At 41.9% G+C, this 18,886-nt stretch overlaps 1 protein-coding gene across 1 annotated transcript in view; it reads right to left on the bottom strand.

Annotated features, from left to right (window-relative positions):
- Nucleotides 1-14,378, bottom strand: part of LOC124227143 (mitotic-spindle organizing protein 2A-like) — a 38,976-nt gene extending 24,598 nt beyond the window's left edge. The window contains exon 1 of the mRNA XM_046641030.1: nt 14,293-14,378. Coding sequence (XP_046496986.1) covers nt 14,293-14,378 — 86 coding nt within the window. The remainder of the gene's footprint in view (nt 1-14,292) is intronic.
- Nucleotides 14,379-18,886: the final 4,508 nt, after the last annotated feature.

Genomic DNA, 18,886 nt, shown 5'->3' with positions numbered 1-18,886 from the left:
GGTCTAAATCAATATTGGTCAAGTAGGGAAGAGACCACCAGAGAATCAACTATATTATACACGAGATTCTAAATACAAACTTCAAGGTAGACACTAAAATAAAGTACAGAACAGAGTCACAAATCATAAATAAGGAAAAATCTAAGAAACCCAGCATAAGAAATTGCAGTATTAAATGGGAAGGATAAAGCACACAGGAAAAGAAATGCAGGAAAACAAGATAATAAGCGACAGATTAACAGCATTAAGTCCACATGCATCAATAATCACTCTCAATGTGAACGGATTGAACTCTCCAATAAAAAGACACAGAGTGGCAAAATGGATTAAAGAACAAGATCCAACAATTTGTTGCCTCCAGGAAACACACCTCAGCCCCAAGGACAAACACAGACTCTGGGTGAAGGGGTGGAGGACAATACTTCAAGCAAATAGCAAGGAAAAAAAAGCAGGTGTTGCAATTCTCATATCAGACCAAGTGGATTTCAAAATAAGACAGGTAAAGAGAGACACAGAGGGACAATATATAATGATCAAAGGGACACTTCATCAAGAAGAAATAACGCTTATAAATATCTATGCACCCAACACAGGAGCACCAAGATTCATAAAGCAACTATTAACAGACCTAAAGGAAGATGTTAAAAACAACACAATAATAGTAGGGGACCTCAACACCCCACGCACATCAATGGACAGATCATCCAGACAGAAAATCAACAAGGAAATAGTGGAGCTAAATGAAAAACTAAAACAATTGGACTTAATAGACACATATACATCACTCTACCCTGAAAGAGCTGAATACACATTCTTCTCAAGTGCACATGGAACATTATCTAGGATAGACCATATGTTGGGAAACAAGGCAAGCCTCTACAAATTTAAAAAAATTGAAATAATAACAAGCATCTTCTCAGATCATAGTGCTATAAGGCTAGAAATTAATTACAAGAAAAAAGCTGAGAAAGGCACAAAGATGTGGAGACTAAACAACACACTACCGAACAAGCAATGGATCATTGAAGAAATTAAAGAAGAAATAAAAAAAACCTGGAAACAAATGAAAATGATAGCATGCCATACTAACTCATATGGGATACAGCAAAAGCTGTATTAAGAGGAAAATTCATCACAATACAGGCACATCTTAACAAACAAGAAAAATCCCAAATAAGCCACCTTAAAAGCACACCTAACTGAACTAGAGAAAAAAGAACAAATGAAGCCCAAAGTCAGCAGGGGACAAATAATAAAAATCAGAGCAGAAATAAATACTATTGAAACAAAAAAGGCAGTAGAAAGGATCAATGAGACAAAGAGCTGGTTTTTTGAGAAGATAAATAAAATTGACAAACCACTAGCCAGACTTACAAAGAAAAAAAGGGAGAAAGCTCAAATAAACAAAATCAGAAATGAGCGAGGAGAAATAACAACAGACTCTGCAGAAATACAACAGATTATAAGAGAATACTACAAAAAACTATATGCCAACAGAATGGATAACCTAGAGGAAATGGATAAATTCTTGGATTCCTACAATCTCCCAAAGCTCACTCAAGAAGAGGCAGACAATTTGAACAGACCAATCACAAGGAAAGAGATTGAAACAGCAATCAAAAACATCCCAAAGAATAAAACCCCAGGACCAGATGGCTTTCCTGGGGAATTCTACCAAACTTTCAGAGAGGATTTAATACCCATAGTTTTCAAGCTATTTCAAAAAATTAGGGAAGATGGAACACTTCCTAACACATTCTATGAGGCCCACATCACGCTGATACCAAAACCTGACAAGGACACCACGAAAAAAGAGAACTACAGGCCAATATCACTGATGAATATAGATGCAAAAATTCTAAACAAAATTTTGGCAACCTGAATTCAGCAATTCATCAAAAGAATCATACATCAGGATCAGGTGGGATTCATACCAGGGACACAGGGATGGCTCGACATCCGCAAGTCAATCAACGTGATACACCACGTCAACAAACTGAGGAATAAAAACCACATGATCATCTCAATAGATGCAGAGAAGGCATTTGACAAGATCCAACAGCCATTTATGATAAAAACTCTGAACAAAATGGGCATAGAAAGAAACTACCTCAACATAATAAAGGCCATATACGACAAACCCATAGCCAACATCATACTCAATGCGCAAAAACTGAACCCCATCCCCCTGAAAACAGGAACGAGACAAGGATGCCCTCTATCACCACTCTTATTTAACATAGTACTGGAGGTCCTGGCCAGAGCAATCAGGCAAGAAAAAGGAATAAAAGGAATCCAAATAGGGAAGGAAGAAGTGAAACTCTCACTGTTCGCAGACGACATCATGTTATATATAGAAAACCCCAAAGAATCCATTGGAAAACTGTTAGAAGTAATCAACAACTACAGCAAAGTTGCAGGGTATAAAATCAATTTGCATAAATCCGTAGCATTTCTATACTCCAGTAATGAACCAACAGAAAAAGAACTCAAGAATACAATACCATTCACAATCGCAACAAAAAGAATAAAATACCTTGGGGTAAACTTAACTAAGGAAGTGAAGGACCTATATAATGAAAATTACAAGGCCTTTCTGAGAGAATTGGATGACGACATAAGGAGATGGAAAGACATTCCATGTACATGGATTGGAAGAATAAACATAGTTAAAACGTCCGTTCTACCTAAAGCAATCTACAGATTCAACGCCATCCCAATCAGAATCCCAATGACATTCTTTATAGAATTAGAACAAAGAATCCTAAAATTCATATGGGGCAACAAAAGACCCCGAATTTCTAAAGCAATCCTGAGAAAAAAGAAGAAAACAGGAGGCATCACAATCCCTGACTTCAAAACATACTACAAAGCTACAGTAATCAAAACAGCATGGTACTGGTACAAAAACAGGTGCACAGATCAATGGAACAGAATTGAAAGCCCAGAAACAAAACCACACATCTATGGACAGCTTATCTTTGACAAAGGAGCTGAGGGCATACAATGGAGAAAAGAAAGTCTTTCAACAAATGGTACTGGGAAAACTGGAAAGCCACATGTAAAAGAATGAAAATTGACCATTCTTTTTCACCATTCACCAAAATAAACTCAAAATGGATTAAAGACCTAAAGGTGAGACCTGAAACCATAAGGCTTCTGGAAGAAAACGTAGGCAGTACACTCTTTGACATCAGTATTAAAAGGATCTTTTTGGACACCATGCCTTCTCAGAGAAGGGAAACAATAGAAAGAATAAATAAATGGGACTTCATCAGATTAAAGAGCTTCTTCAAGGCAAATGAAAACAGGATTGAAACAAAAAAACAACCCACTAACTGGGAAAAAATATTTGCAAGTCATATATCTGACAAAGGCTTAATATCCGTAATATATAAAGAACTCTCGCAACTCAACCACAAAACATCAAACAACCCAATCAAAAAATGGGCTGGAGACATGAACAGACATTTCTCCAAAGAAGATATACTGATGGCCAATAGGCACATGAAAAGATGCTCATCATCGCTGATCATCAGGGAAATGTAAATCAAAACTACACTAAGATATCACCTTACACCCGTTAGAATGACAAAAATATCTAAAACTAATAGCAACAAATGTTGGAGAGGTTGCGGAGAAAAAGGAACCCTCATACACTGCTGGTGGGAATGCAAACTGGTGCAGCCACTATGGAAAACAGTATGGAGATTCCTCAAAAAATTAAAAATAGAACTACCATACGATCCAGCCATCCCACTACTGGGTATCTATCCAAAGAGCTTGAAGTCAGCAATCCCAAAAGTCCTATGCACCCCAATGTTTATTGCAGCACTGTTTACAATAGCCAAGACGTGGAAGCAACCCAAGTGTCCAGCAACAGACGAATGGATAAAGAAGATGTGGTACATATATACAATGGAATACTACTCAGCTGCAAAACAGAACAAAATCATTCCATTTGCAATAACATGGATGGACCCTGAGAGAATTATGTTAAGTGAAATAAGCCAGTGAGAGAAAGATAATCTGTGTATGACTCCACTCATATGAGGAATTTAAAATTATGGACTAAGAACAGTATAGTGGATACCAGGGGAAAGGTGGGGTGGGGGGTGGGCACAAAGGGTGAAGTGGTGCACCTACAACATGACTGACAAACATTAATGTACAACTGAAATTTCACAAGATTGTAACCTATCAATAACTCACTAAAAAAAAAAAGAAATTACAGAATTCTAACACAGAAACTGATAACTTCATGAAACTGCTAACAAAAGATCAAGATCAAGATTGATTACATGGGACTGAATGAACTAACGAGGATGATTAGAAATTTTATGACTTTTCATTTGAAATGTTGCTAATTTGTTATGTTTTGTTTTTTGGGGTTTAAGAAAGCCTTTTTTTTTCTCTTAAGCTTAACTATGACTCATAGCAATTTGGTAAATTATACTCTTGTAAGCAGAACTGAAACATTTATCTTTCTCTCCCTGCCTGATCCCTCCAGAATTTGGAAACTCTTGGTAAGTGAATATTCTTATTTTCATGGCAATATAGTTGTTTACATAAGTTCGATGAGAATCTGTTCTCCTGATAATGGGACTCAATTGGAAATACTGGTTATATTACCAAAGCTTTGACTGGAATGTCATACATGACAGAAACATGATAGACTTAGATATGATAAGACAACTTTTGAGAAACAAAGACTGGATTTTATGAAATAAAGCCACTTGGATATATTGGCCTGGTACCTTGTTTACACGGTTCCCATCAACATTACCAGGTGAGTAAAGATGGTCACTTCTCTGGCAGTTGTTTGGAACCTCAGAATATTTGGGTGACCTCAAAAAGAGAGGAATTTGCCCACATCTATAAGTATTACTAATAAAGTCTGACATGTCCTTGGCTTTCCTGGCCTTGAGAGGCCTTTAAAGTTCAACCTGAGATTCCTTAAAAAGTTCCAGCAAAGTAGATTTCAAAGATGCCATATGATCAATTGCTATTCTTGCTGTACTTATGTAAATAACTTTGCCAAAGTTAATGAAAGTAGACTTCTTTTACAAACCAATTAGTCTTAATTTGTCTATCTTTGGTAAAAACGAGGGTAATTTTAGAGAGAAAAATTATGTTTCACTAAAAACTATAAAACACATTCATGGATATTAGATTCTAGTTCTGTTAATAGTCTTTGAGGTTTTTTGTTTTCTACCTGTAAACTGGACTGCATCCTAAATTCTTCTACTCTCCTGAAATATCTGGCTATAAATCTACAAGCTAATGTTTTCAATTTTTCCCATCATTTTCATTTTGAACCATCGAGAACTAAAATCAGCCTTTTTCCTGAAGCCCTACAAACTGAAGCTGGATAACTTGATATAAACATAAGAGAGAGCACCACAATAACATGCCTGCTACTATGTAAGACACTCAAAAGGATACCTGGACACTCAATGACATCATCAGAGACATTTAACACTATAAAAGATGCTTGGACCCTGATATCTAGACTGTCCCCTGGACTCAGAAACTGGTTTATCATTTGCTCAACCATTAACCTCATTTTTCTTTATGTTTCAATAGAAATACTTCTTATTAAAAGCCTGATTGCTAATTAGGAATGAGAGAGGAGAAATCACAACACATACCAATGAAATACAAGGGATCATAAGAGAATACTATGAAAAACTATATGCCAACAAATTGAACAACCTGGAAGAAATGGACAAATTCCTAGACTCCTACAATCTCCCCAAAGTGAATAAGGAAGAAATGGAGAATCTGAATAGGCCAATCACAAGTAAGGAAATAGAAACGGTAATCAAAAACCTCCCCAAAAATAAGAGTCCAGGACCAGACGGCTTCTCTGGAGAATTCTACCAAACATTCAAAGAAGACTTAATAACTATTCTTCTCAAACTATTCCAGAAAATTGAGGAAGATGGAGTACTCCCTAACACATTCTATGAAGCCAACATCACTCTGATCCCCAAACCTGACAAGGACAACACAAAGAAGGAGAACTACAGGCCAATATCACTGATGAACATAGATGCAAAAATCCTCAACAAAATTCTGGCAAACCAAATACAGCAATACATCAAAAAGATTATACACCATGATCAAGTGGGATTTATACCAGGGACACAGGGATGGTTCAACATCCGCAAGTCAATCAACGTGATACACTACATCAACAAAATGAAAAACAAAAACCACACGATCATCTCAATAGATGCAGAGAAAGCATTCGACAAGATCCAACACCCATTTATGATAAAAACCCTCAATAAAATGGGTATAGAAGGAAAGTACCTCAACATAATAAAGGCCATATATGACAGACCCACAGCCAACATCATACTCAATGGACAAAAACTGAAAGCCATCCCTCTGAGGACAGGAACAAGACAAGGGTGCCCACTTTCACCACTCCTATTCAACATAGTACTGGAGGTGTCGGCCAGAGCAATTCGGCAGGAAAAAGAAATAAAAGGAATCCAAATAGGCAATGAAGAAGTAAAACTTTCACTGTTTGCAGACGACATGATCTTATATATAGAAAACCCCAAAGAATCCATAGAAAAACTATTAGAAATAATCAACAACTACAGCAAAGTAGCAGGGTATAAAATCAACATACATAAATCAGTAGCATTTCTATACACTAACAATGAACTAACAGAAAAAGAATTCAAGAACTCAATCCCATTCACAATCGCAACAAAAAGAATAAAATACCTTGGGACAAACTTAACCAAGGAAGTGAAGGAGCTATACAATGAAAACTACAAGACTTTCTTGAAAGAAATTGATGACGACATAAAGAGATGGAAAGACATTCCATGCACATGGATTGGAAGAATAAACATAGTTAAAATGTCCATACTACCTAAAGCAATCTACAGATTCAATGCTACCCCAATCAGAATCCCAAGAACATTCTTCACAGAAATTGAACAAAGAATCCTAAAATTCACATGGGGCAACAAAAGACCGCGAATTGCTAAAGCAATCCTGAGCAACAAAAACAAAGCCGGCGGAATCACAATCCCCGATTTCAAAACATACTACAAAGCTACAGTGATCAAAACAACATGGTACTTGTACAAAAACAGGTCCACAGATCAATGGAACAGAATTGAAAGCCCAGAGGTAAAACCACACATCTATGGACAGCTAATCTTCGACAAAGGAGCAGAGGGCCTACAATGGAGAAAAGAAAGTCTCTTCAACAAATGGTGCTGGGAAAACTGGACAGCCACATGCAAAAGATTGAAAATTGACCATTCTTTTTCACCACACACCAAAATAAACTCAAAATGGATCAAAGACTTAAAGATTAGGCCTGAAACAATAAGTCTTCTAGAAGAGAATATAGGCAGTACACTCTTTGACATCAGTTTCAAAAGAATCTTTTCGGACACTATAACTCCTCAGTTGAGGGAAACAATAGAAAGAATAAACAAATGGGACTTCATCAGACTAAAGAGTTTCTTCAAAGCAAGGGAAAACAGGATTGAAACAAAAAAACAGCTCACTAATTCGGAAAAAATATTTACAAGCCACTTATCCGACAAAGGGTTAATCTCCATAATATACAAAGAACTCACACGGCTTAACAACAAAAAAACAAACACCCCAATCAAAATATGGGCAGAGGACATGAACAGACATTTCTCAAAAGATATGAGTATGGCCAACAGACACATGAAAAGATGTTCATCATTGCTAATCATCAGGGAAATGCAAATCAAAACTACACTAAGATATCACCTTACACCCATTAGATTGGCAAAAACATCCAAAACCAAGAGCGACAAATGTTGGAGAGGTTGTGGAGAAAAAGGACCCCTCATACACTGTTGGTGGGAATGCAAACTGATACAGCCACTATGGAAAACAGTATGGAGATTTCTCAAAAAGTTAAAAATAGAAATACCCTATGACCCAGCCATCCCATTACTGGGTATCTATCCTAAGAACCTGAAATCAGAAATCCCAAGAGTCCCTTGCACCCCTATGTTCATCGCAGCATTATTTACAATAGCCAAGACGTGGAACCAACCTACATGAGCAGAAACTGATGATTGGATAAAGAAAATATGGTATATATACGCAATGGAATACTACTCAGCCATAAAAAAAGACAAAATTGGCCCATTCGCAGCAACGTGGATGGACCTCGAGGGCATTATGTTAAGCGAAATAAGCCCGTAAGATAAAGACGAACTCTATATGACTCCACTCATAGGTGGAAGTTAACATATTGACAAGGAGATCTGATCGGTGGTTACCAGGGAAAAGGGGGGGGAGGGCACAAAGGGGGAAGTGGCGTACCCACAACATGACTAACAAAAATGTACAACTGAAATCTCACAAGGTTGTAATCTATCATAACATTAAAAAAAAAAAAAAGCCTGATTGCTTCCTTCCACAACATAAGCCTAGCTCTGGGAACCCACCTACATCACCACCTTCTAAAATTAATTTAACTTGACTGATCTATTATCAGGACTAAAGAAATGTGTTCAATGAGATGGAAAAATCTAACAATTCAGCTTTTCAACTGTGTCAATGCGAATAATTCACAAGCAATCTATAAATCAAAATTGTAGTGAGTGTATTATGAGTCAATGCTGGGGACCATATAGCCCGGGAGAGTCCTTTCACAAAGGAATGGAGCACTCCAAAGCAGTGGGAGAGTACAGGGTGGTTAGATATCATCAAAGAACACGTATCACATAGGATTGGAATGTCCCTTTTACAATGGTCACAAGAAGCAATACTGGCACAGCAAGTTGGTGGTCAGCAGGTCAGTGGTCACAATGTGAGTGGTCACAGGTGAGCAGAGCAAGTCAGTAATTAATCCTTAGTTTAGGGAGAGATGCTTACCCTAAAGGAAATGCTGACATGGGGGAAGTTACACCCCTATCTTTAAGGGCAACATTCTTGTCTTTGGGACATAGTAAGTATTTAAAGCAGATGTACAATGTGTGCTCAATGGCCACGTCAGTCCCTTTTGGAAAAACAAGTTGAGGCTGAATTAGTTTTAAGCCAAATGGCTTCCTCATATACCCCAATATATCTTATTGCTCGTCATTTATTTATTAAATGTGAAATTTCTTAAAGTTTCAAAGGTGGGACTGTGGGGGATCAGAATTGGCCACCCCAAAATGTCTTCCTTTGGCTTGATTATTTTTAAGAATGAAAGACTCTGAAAGAGACACTGACCTTTCCCTTAACTGCCTAAAAGAATTTAAGATGGAAGGCCTATTCCAGGAAGGAGCTACCATCATAAGATAACATTGTCTATAGCTGGCCCAGCAAACACTTGTACAACAAACACTTGCATTTCCATCTCCATGTAAATTGCCCCCTTCCCCTTTGAAGTCCCTAACCACTACCCCCAACATCATCCTTTGTCTTGAGCTGAAGATGGGAGTTAAGGTGGCAGCTTCAGCCATTCTGGTGAGTTCCTCATCTTACCTGGGTTTCTCCCATGTATATATGTGATAAAGTTTTGTTTGCTTTTCTCCTGTTAATCTGTGTCATGCCAATTCAATTCTTAGACCAGCCAGAAGGACCTAGAGGGTAGAGGAATTGTCTTCCTCCCCTATATCTGTCACCAAAATTGAGGCTCACACTAATTGTTAGGAAAGCTCCTTAGCTGACTTTCATGCAAAGGCAACAACCACAGAATCTATAAAGATGAGCATATGTGGATGAAGTCCATTCTGCCTCTGCAAAGAATCATCCCTCAATGCCAGACAGCTGCCATCCTGATGTCCTTATACCATGGCAACAGTCTACTCCTGTAGCAGACAGATGAAGGTGGGTAAACAATGGCTGCAAATTCAACAGTCGGGGCTGTGGAAAACCCAAGACAGCCACTGGGCTCTTCCTTGCTCTCTGGTAAATCCAACTTTTCAGTTTCTACATTGCTTCACCCACTAGAGGCAAAACTATTTCCTCCCCAGAGGCCTCAGAAGTCCTCCCTCTGGGTCCTTTGAGCACCTGCAGCTGAACTTCATTCAACTGCCACTTCCTATGGCTCATCAATATGTTCTTGTTGTTGGATGTGTTTTCTGGATGGGTTAAAGCCTCTCCCTTGCCACAAAGCTGATGCCCTCACAGTGGCAAAGGAACTGCTAGAACACGTGCTTCCCACTTGGGAATCTTCCACAACCTCCAGTGACCAAGGTACTCACTTCACTGGGAAATCATAGGAACCTTAATAAAAACTTCACAAACTTCTTGGGATTATCACTGTCCCTATCACTCTCCATCATCAGGCAAAGTCAAGAAAACTAATGGAAAAACTGGATTTAAGCAGGACGGCTATTAATTACTGGGCAGTACATGAGCTGAGGAGAATGTTCTAATGTTTTGTTTTTCCAGATTTAAAGAAACTTTTCACTTAAGCTACCAACAATTTGATAAGACATGCATTGTGAACCAAGATGAAACATTTACTTTTTCTCCCTACCTGATCCCTCCAGAATTCAGAAACTTTCAGTGAGTATTCTTATTTTCACTTGTATAAATAATTAGGCCATGGGGCCAGCCTAGTGGCGCAGCAGTTAAGTGCTCACGTTCCACTTCGGCAGCCCGGGGTTCGCGGGTTTGGATCCCGAGTACGGACATGGCACCATTTGGCAAGCCATGCTGTGGCAGGCATCCCACATATAAAGTAGAGGAAGATGGACACAGATGTTAGCTCAGGGCCAGTCTTCCTCAAAAAAGAGGAGGAGTGCTAGCAGTTAGCTCAGGGCTAATCTTCCTCAAAAAGAAAAAAAAGTAATAATTAGGCCAAGTTTTTAATGTAAAACAAATTAGTGTTACTGTGATTATTTTTGGCAAAAAGAAAATTCAGGATAATTGTAGAGAGAAAAATTATGTTTGCACTTTTGTACATATTAGATGCTAGTCCTGTTAATTGTCTTTGAGGTTTGTCATATACTGTGGACTAGACTCCCCCAGCCTAAGGTATTGCCTTGGGTCTTGCTGACTGTGTGCTGTGTCCTCTTTGGAAAACATGAACTAACTCCACATGAGAGAGTCACCAGCAGATCAGTGTGTATTGGTACAGAGCCTTTTGCTGACCCCTGTTGTCTTATGCATGTCTGACTAGCTACTGTAAGTCTCTATGGTCTTATGCTCAAGCCCATCATCAACAGGTTAAAGATGCTTTCCTGGATTCCAACTCAAAGGATGATGTTGGTCACAGTCTATAGCCTAGTGACTGGGTATTTTGGAAGCCTCATCAGAGGAAGACAGCCCTTGAGTTCCATTGGAAAGGACCTGACCACTGACACTGAACTGGAAGGCACTGCATACTATGTGTCCCTTCTGGGTATACCTTCCACCTAGGGGAACCATGGGCTTATGAATATCTAGACAGCTGGCATATGGCAGGATAATGCCTGCAGGATATTGTAACATTCTATTTCAAGCTCTTGTTAAAGATGAAACCTAACTGCAATCTCAAAGGTCTAGGTGAGACTTAGAGACCCTTTTTATACCCCATCTCCTCTCCACTGATTACCATTGCCAAAGGCTTTGTCCTTTGGATTGACATTGTCCATAATGACTTGTTGATTAAAAATTTAACCCCAACTACAGCTAAAGCGGCAAATTCTACGGCTCGAGCCTTAGCTCAATAAGAACGATCCCTGGATTCCCTAGCAAGGGTTGTACTAGATAATCGAATGGCACTCCATTATCTCCTTGCAGAATAGGGTGGCATCTGTGTTGTAACCAACACCTCAGGCTGTACTTGCATCAACTCTTCTGGCGAAGTTGAGTTAGAACTTGGAAAAAATTTAAAAATAGCACAGGATGTCTCCTGTCCAATGTCTTTCAATGACACCCTCTGGTTCCCTATCAGTGTTTTTAGCTGACTTCCTTTGGGGAAAGGTGCTTGGATGAGACCAGGACTTCAAATATTGTTTATGATTATTTTTAGACTCTTGCTATGTGTACTTGTATTTAAGCTTCTTATGCTACTACTCACTCAGGTCTGCTCGAGAACTCCTACAAATACCAAGCTGATGGTCGCTCAAGGTATTGAAATGATGGATAAGGCTTATTCACCTGAACCTTCAGGGAACCAGATGAAATTCCAAGGCAAGGAAACTGCCTAAGACTCATTTCTTTACCACCTCCTTGTTGCTCAAATGTGGCCTAACCCTTATGGCACTGACCCCTGGAAATATCCATTGGGAAGGCACAATCTCCACCCCCCGCGCTGACATGAGACATGACTTCCGGAACCAGTCCATCCCAGCAATGTGGGACTAAACAAATCTATGGTTGATCAACGATGCTTTCAGAGAAAGATCTTGACCAAAAGGGGAAAAATGTGAAAGTGAAATGTGAAATGAAAGAGAGTAACTTATGTCTAAGGGCTTTAAAATGGAGCTGGAAAGCCATGAAGAAGATGGGTCTTATGCACATCCTCTTCCAGCAGAACATGAACTTTTGAACCAAGGAATGCTGCAAGAAACCTGCAGCTCAGCACAGACTCAGACATTTGCCTCCCTCTGGCTAGCCCTAGCAATCAATTATTTTTGGCAAAGATTAGCTTTCTGTTGCAAACCCCTATTAACATTCTTTGTAAAGCAAATCTCCCTCTGTGCCTTTAAAAGCCCCTAACTTTTACTCCTTAGTGAGACACTATTTGGGTTTCTACCTGAATCTCTGCTCCCTGAATTGCAATTCTTTGATCCCAAAATAAACACTTCTCTGCCTCTCATTTTGGCTCCTTATTTTTGGGTTAATAAGGCGAAGGCATTACTCTGCCCTACTCCTCTTAATTCTACATGTGACCCAGATGTCCCTACGTCTTCCTGCCTCCTGGAGTTCCCCCTTCTGTCAGTATCCAAATGACACTGCTCAAATCAGTTCATTTACTTCGGGTAGTCCATGCCCTCCCCAATATCTGAGAGCATTTTTTTAGGGGGGCATGGGACAAAAAAAGTCTCACATTTCTCCCAAGTCAGTCCTCACTGCCATCTTTTCGTCCACTTTTGTCTGTCTCCTGCAGCTTCCATCTTCTCTGTCCCCAGGCTGTCCCCTTTCCTAGTCTGCAATTCTCCCCAGGGCCAGATTTAGCCCAAGCTCCACCATCAAGGCCCACTGCATGCTGCCCCAAATTACCTCTCCACAATTATCCTCATTACACCTCACTATGAACTGGTTTCCTAGCCCTTCCTTCTTTTTGTCTCCAGCCCTGGAAATGGCAGTCACATCTGTCCCCACGTGCTCCAGCCGTTACCACAGGTGCATCCTCCCCCAATTCCTGCAGCCTCTCTGCCCGAGGCTGACTCTGGGTTCTTGTACCCACCATGTTGGGCCTCCCTGGGAAGAGTAACTGGTTCTCCAAACACCACTCCCTGGCAGCCCCAGGTAGCTGCCCCATCATTCTACCATCCAGACCACACTCCTGAAACTTGCCAGAGCAAGGGAGGAGCAGGCAGCTGAAGAGTTGTGCCCACTGACTCCATTGTGCTCGGGGGGAGGCATGTGTTGCTCAAACCCAGACCATCTGAACTGCCACTGAAACCCTACCCCATGTGCCCACTGGCCTAGTCGTGGTAGGCAGGGCAAGAAATCTACGTTTTCCATCTCTGTTTTTTATTTATTTAAGTTTTTATTCTTGCTGAGGAAGATTAGTCCTGAGCTAACATCTGTTGCCAATCTTCCTGTAGATTGTATGTGGGTCACTACTACCGCATGGCTGCTGAGGATCAGTGCAGGTGCACGCCCAGGAACCAAACCTGGGCCCCTGAAGCAAAGTGTGCTGAACTTAACCAGTAGACCATGGGGCCAGCCTGACATAGTGGGGTTTTTTAACTTTACCTTTATTAATATATTAATATATGATTTATATTTGTAAATTACTACACACAATTTATATTTATATATTTATATTCTCTATATTTAACTCCTTTTTGGTGCTGCCTTCTCTATGAAAATTCCAGCTCATTCAGGTTGTGCTTAGAAGATCCAGGAGAAGGGGCTCTTTCCTTCTGTAGGGTAAACACACTCTCCCATGGACCAGCAGCAGGAATGGGGGAGTTTTGGGGGGTAAACAGGGGGCATCAGTCACCCTTCGAGGAACCCTGGAAGTTCTGTGTCCTCTCACCAAGGTGTGGGGGTGGGTAATTCTCTGGCCTCCTGCCACGACCGCTTGTGGGGTCTCCCGCCCTCATCCTCTCCCTGCTGCCATGTGCTCCCCCTAGGCGCCCGTCCACCCGCATCTGCTGCTGGCCGGCTCCCGCCCACCCAGGAGAGCCAAACTCCTTGGTCCGGCCATGGTCGCGCCAGCCCAGCCCAGAGCCGCCAGCGTCGCCCTCTCGACCGCAGACCATGCCCGGGTGAATCCCACAACTCGCCAGAGCCCGCCCTGCCAGCTCCACCCTTCCCCCCTCGCTGATTGGAAACCTCGCGATACTTTCTTCAAGACCCGCTCACAGGTCCTACGTGCCCCGGAAGGCGGAGGTACCCCCTGCCTCCCTCCTCATACCTCCCCACCACTTCCTCCCGGGGGCCATCACGTGGTCCGCCACACATGCTCATGCGACGGAGTCGGTGACCCATCTGCCCCTGACAGCCCCCCTCGTAAAGCTTCCTCCCAGCCCAGGACACTGACCTCAGCCCAGTGAGAGGGCCCGGACGGCCCCCTCACGGTGTTTGCAGAGCTGACGTCCGCCAAGGCCTTTCCCAGGCCCTGGCCCTGTCCCCGCCACGCCCGTGCCGCTCACCATGAGACTGCCTGTCAAGGACGGACAGTGGGGCTCAGGCGCGAGAGCTCCGGCAGCGCGGCCTCCACCCGTCAGGGCCTCCCTCCTGGCCTGCGGCTGCCCCGTCAGAGTTGTTCAGCGGCCGCCAGGCCCGCAGCTTCCGCCGACGCAGCGCCAGACGTGCAACCGGGGCGCTGCAGCCGAGGGGCACTTCCCTCCTAAAGGGAAGACCAATCAGAAGAGTGATTTTGCCCGTCAAGAAAATGGCCAATCGCGATTGGGGTCCCAGCCGGGGGCCCGCCCCCCAAAGAGGTCAGAGCCAATGGCAGTCAGGCGGGCAGCGAGCCAATGAGGACCCCGCAGGCTCGCAGTCAGGCCCGTCTCGTTGGGCCGAGAGGAGGTGGGAGCTCGGAGTGCAGCATGGCGGCTGGCGGTTGGCGGGTCGGGGTCTCGTGGGAGGCGGGACGTGGAGGGCAGGCCCGGCGGGCAGCGGGACGCAAGGGTGTTGTCCCTGCTTGGGGCGTGCCAGGACCGGGCACCACCCAAGGTCGTGTCCACAGCTTGTGGGTCAGGGGTGGGCACGAGGCACACTGCGCACGTGCCATCGCCTCCTGCCTTTGCCCTTCCAGACTCTTCCTTCCCGATGCAGCACCAAGTGTTGCACTTGAACTCTCTCCTGTGTGTCTCTGCTACGCTGCGAGCTCACCAGGGCACTTAAGAAAATGGGCAGTACTTACAAGGTCTTGAAATAATAATGATCGAAAATGGTGTATGCGGAAAATCTTGCTTCCTCCTTTAGATAGGTTTTTTCCCGGTAGTTTATAATGATAATTTTTTTAAGCAAAACCAAGCAAACAAGAATAGATGTGCCTATATCCTCTTTTTCTTGCACCAAAGGTAGCACACAGTGTGCACTCTCTCACCTGTTTTTGATTGTACGAAACACCCAGCTCCCTCTGTGTCAGCATACAAAGATCTGCATTGTCGTTTTCGGCCGCACAGTGTTCCAGTGTGTGGCTGCAGGTTATTCAGACTGTTTGGTATCGCTGCAGACTGGGATGCTGTCCAGCCCTTACACATAAGGCTGCAGTGAGTATCTGTGCGTGTGCCGGTTCTTACTGGTGTGGATGCATACAGGATGCCAGAAGTGGATGGCTGTGAGTTTGTAGATGTTGTCGGATTCCCTTCCATCAGCAATCAATGAGAATTCCTGTTTTCCCACAGCAAGGTAGGCTTCTGCCTTTAATTTGTTCATTTTTATATCCTCAGCTCATAGGTATCTACTGGGTAATTGTTGAATTAACGCGGTGATAGTTTACACGTAAATGAAACCCAACCAACGCCCCGTCATAGTGCACCTCTAAAACAAGCAGAGCCCAAGAGACAGCTTTATGTGGAGAGAGGCCACAATGACCCTGGGACAGGGCTTTACATGGTCCGTTGCAGATTTCACTTGTTCCCCAGTTAACTGAGGCTGATGGCTACTCATCTCAGCCTCAGTTGCCCCTCCTGACCACTGTGGTAGCTTCCAAACTTTACAAAAAGTATATAACTACATAATAACTCACGCTAACCTCTGCATTCTCCTCTTGTAAAAGTTGGTTTTGAGGCTTCTCTTATTGGTCATTGCACAGCATGAAATCAAGCTGCTCAGAAAAATGTTTGTTAGAGGTAAAGTATTCCAAGTGTAAAGGAAAAGTATCTTCTTTTACCTGACAAGTAAAAGGAAGCTTCCAAAACTTAGAAGAAATTTGTGCGTTTCATCATGTTTAGGCGCTGTTATTTTTAGCAAAGTCTTTGTCTTTCATGAGAAAAATACCATGATTAATACTTTCAGAGGAGCTATTTGGCCATTGTTTGTTGGTATAATAGTGTCTTCTCAAGTTGAAATGCCTAATAAGATTTTACGAGACCATAGTACTCAGTTGAACCAACTAAATTAAGAAACCTCAGTGGGCTGGCCCAGTGGTGCAGCGGTTTAGTGTGCAGGTTCTGCTTCGGTGGCCCGAGGTTTGCTAGTTCAGATCCCAGTGCGGACGTGTCTGTGGCAGGCGTCCCACATATAGAGTAAAGGAAGATGGGCATGGATGTTAGCTCAGGGCCAGTCTTCCTCAGCAAAAAGAGGAGGATTGGCAGCAGATATTAGCTCAGGGCTAACGTTCCTAAAAAAAAAAAAAACAAAAAAAACCGGAACTTCAGATGAGGGGGAGGTGGTGACAAGTTGGTGTGAATTTAACCTAAAAGAACTTCCACTGATCTCCTCTGAGACAGTGTTGGCCATTCCAGGTACTTCTCCTTTGTGTTAGAAGGATTTGTGTCTCAAGATGTATTTAATGGAAATACCAGCCACAGATATTTTGGGTAAAATCCTCCCTTAGGAATCCCAGAGCCTCATCACAAAGTTGAGAACCTTCTGGAGAATTTGTCCCTGCCTCGAAGGGTAATTTTTTTTCTGGCTCAGTGTTGCAGTTTGGTTGGAACCAGAATTAGCCTATCAGCTGTGAATTAGCCCCTCATCTTTCATTTACTAAGGACAAGGCCAGAAGCAGAATTTCTAGGCTTCCAGGCCATCACTCTTAATGAGCTAGGAATTACCGTGCTGGGTTAGGAAATCAGAAACAACTTGAAGTAATTTGAGATTTCTAAACTGTACTGTGATCATAATTGTAAGATGGGAAAATAATACCCATGCTTAAAAGGATCTGGATCCTGATGTGGCCACTTTGACTGCCTGTCTCATTTTTATTCTGGTTCTCTCTCCTTCAGGGTCTCCAGTAGTAGGTATAAGGAATTTGTCTATTTCGTCTATGTTGTCGAATTTATTGGCACAGAGTCGTTCATAATATTCCTTTACCCTTTCAATATCTTAGTATCAATAGTGACATCCTCTTTTTCATTTCTGATATTGGTAATGTTTATCCTTTCTTCCTCTGAATCAGTTTGGGTAGAGGTTTGTCAATGTGATCGTTCAGCTCAAAAAAACAGGTTTTGGTTTGATTTTTCTCTTGTTTTCCCTTTCTCTGTTTTCTATTTACTTTACTTCAGCTCTTTATTATTTCCTTTTTTCAGCATAATTAGGATATTTGCTCTTTTTCTAGTTTCTTAAGTTGAAAGCTTAGGTCACTGATTTTGAAACTTTCCAAGGACTTTCTGTGTGTTCATGAGGGATACTGGTCTGTGCCTCCTTGTCCTGTTGTTGGTTTTGGTCCCAGGGTGATGCTGGCCTCGTAGAGTGAGTTGGGAAGCGTTCCTTTCTCTTCTATGTTCTTGAAGAGTTTTATAGGTCGTTGGTTTTAGACCTTTCTAGCTTTTTCTGCTATGAGTGTTTTATATATGTTTCCGTCTAAGCACTGTTTTTGTTGCATCTCACAAATTTTGGTGTGTCATGTTTTCATTTTCATTCCAGTTGAAATGTTTTCTAATCTCCCTTGTTATTAGTTTCCAACTATTTGGGGGATTTTTCAGATATCTTTATGTTACTGATTTCTAATTTAATTCCAACATTCAGAGAAAATATTTTGTATTATTTAAATTTTTTATTAAGATCTTTATTAACAGGTGCTTGCAGTTTGTTGAGTTTTTTGAGAATATCAAGTTGTAAACTTTTATCACAAATTAAAAATGAGGTTCTTAAAAATTTAACTTGACCAGATATGAAACAATTTTAATACTTTTAAAGACATATTGAGAAAAACTAGTCTTCATTAAAAAAAAAAACACACATTTGTCATTACCAAAAACAGACGTCTTTAGATAAATTAATGAAAGTCCCGTGCTGCATGGGATGATGCAGATGGTTCTAGTTATCTGGTCAATGGGCAGAAAGCAAGCACTTCAGGTCTTCAGCTCCCACCTTTAGTTCCTCTCTTATTGGTGGAACTTCATACTCCTTCCTTCCTGTCGGCTGACTAAACCTGCTGGTGGTGGCGATGGAGAGCCTGTATCTCCCCACCTGGTGGCGGCGATGGAGAGCCCACATTTCCCCAGCCTGCCTGCTCAGCCTCGGGAGGGGCGGGATTCTCAGCGGCAGGAGCAACTGCTTTTGTCCCTTTACCATCTTGTGCTTTAGGGTTTTCCTGGCATCTGTATTGGTCATTGAAGGTGCGGTGGTGCTGATGTTGAGGTGGCTGCTTACA

The sequence above is a fragment of the Equus quagga genome, chromosome 15 (genome assembly GCF_021613505.1).
Source record: "Equus quagga isolate Etosha38 chromosome 15, UCLA_HA_Equagga_1.0, whole genome shotgun sequence".
Classification (NCBI taxonomy): domain Eukaryota; kingdom Metazoa; phylum Chordata; class Mammalia; order Perissodactyla; family Equidae; genus Equus; species Equus quagga.
This window is presented reverse-complemented; position numbering and strand designations above follow the sequence as displayed.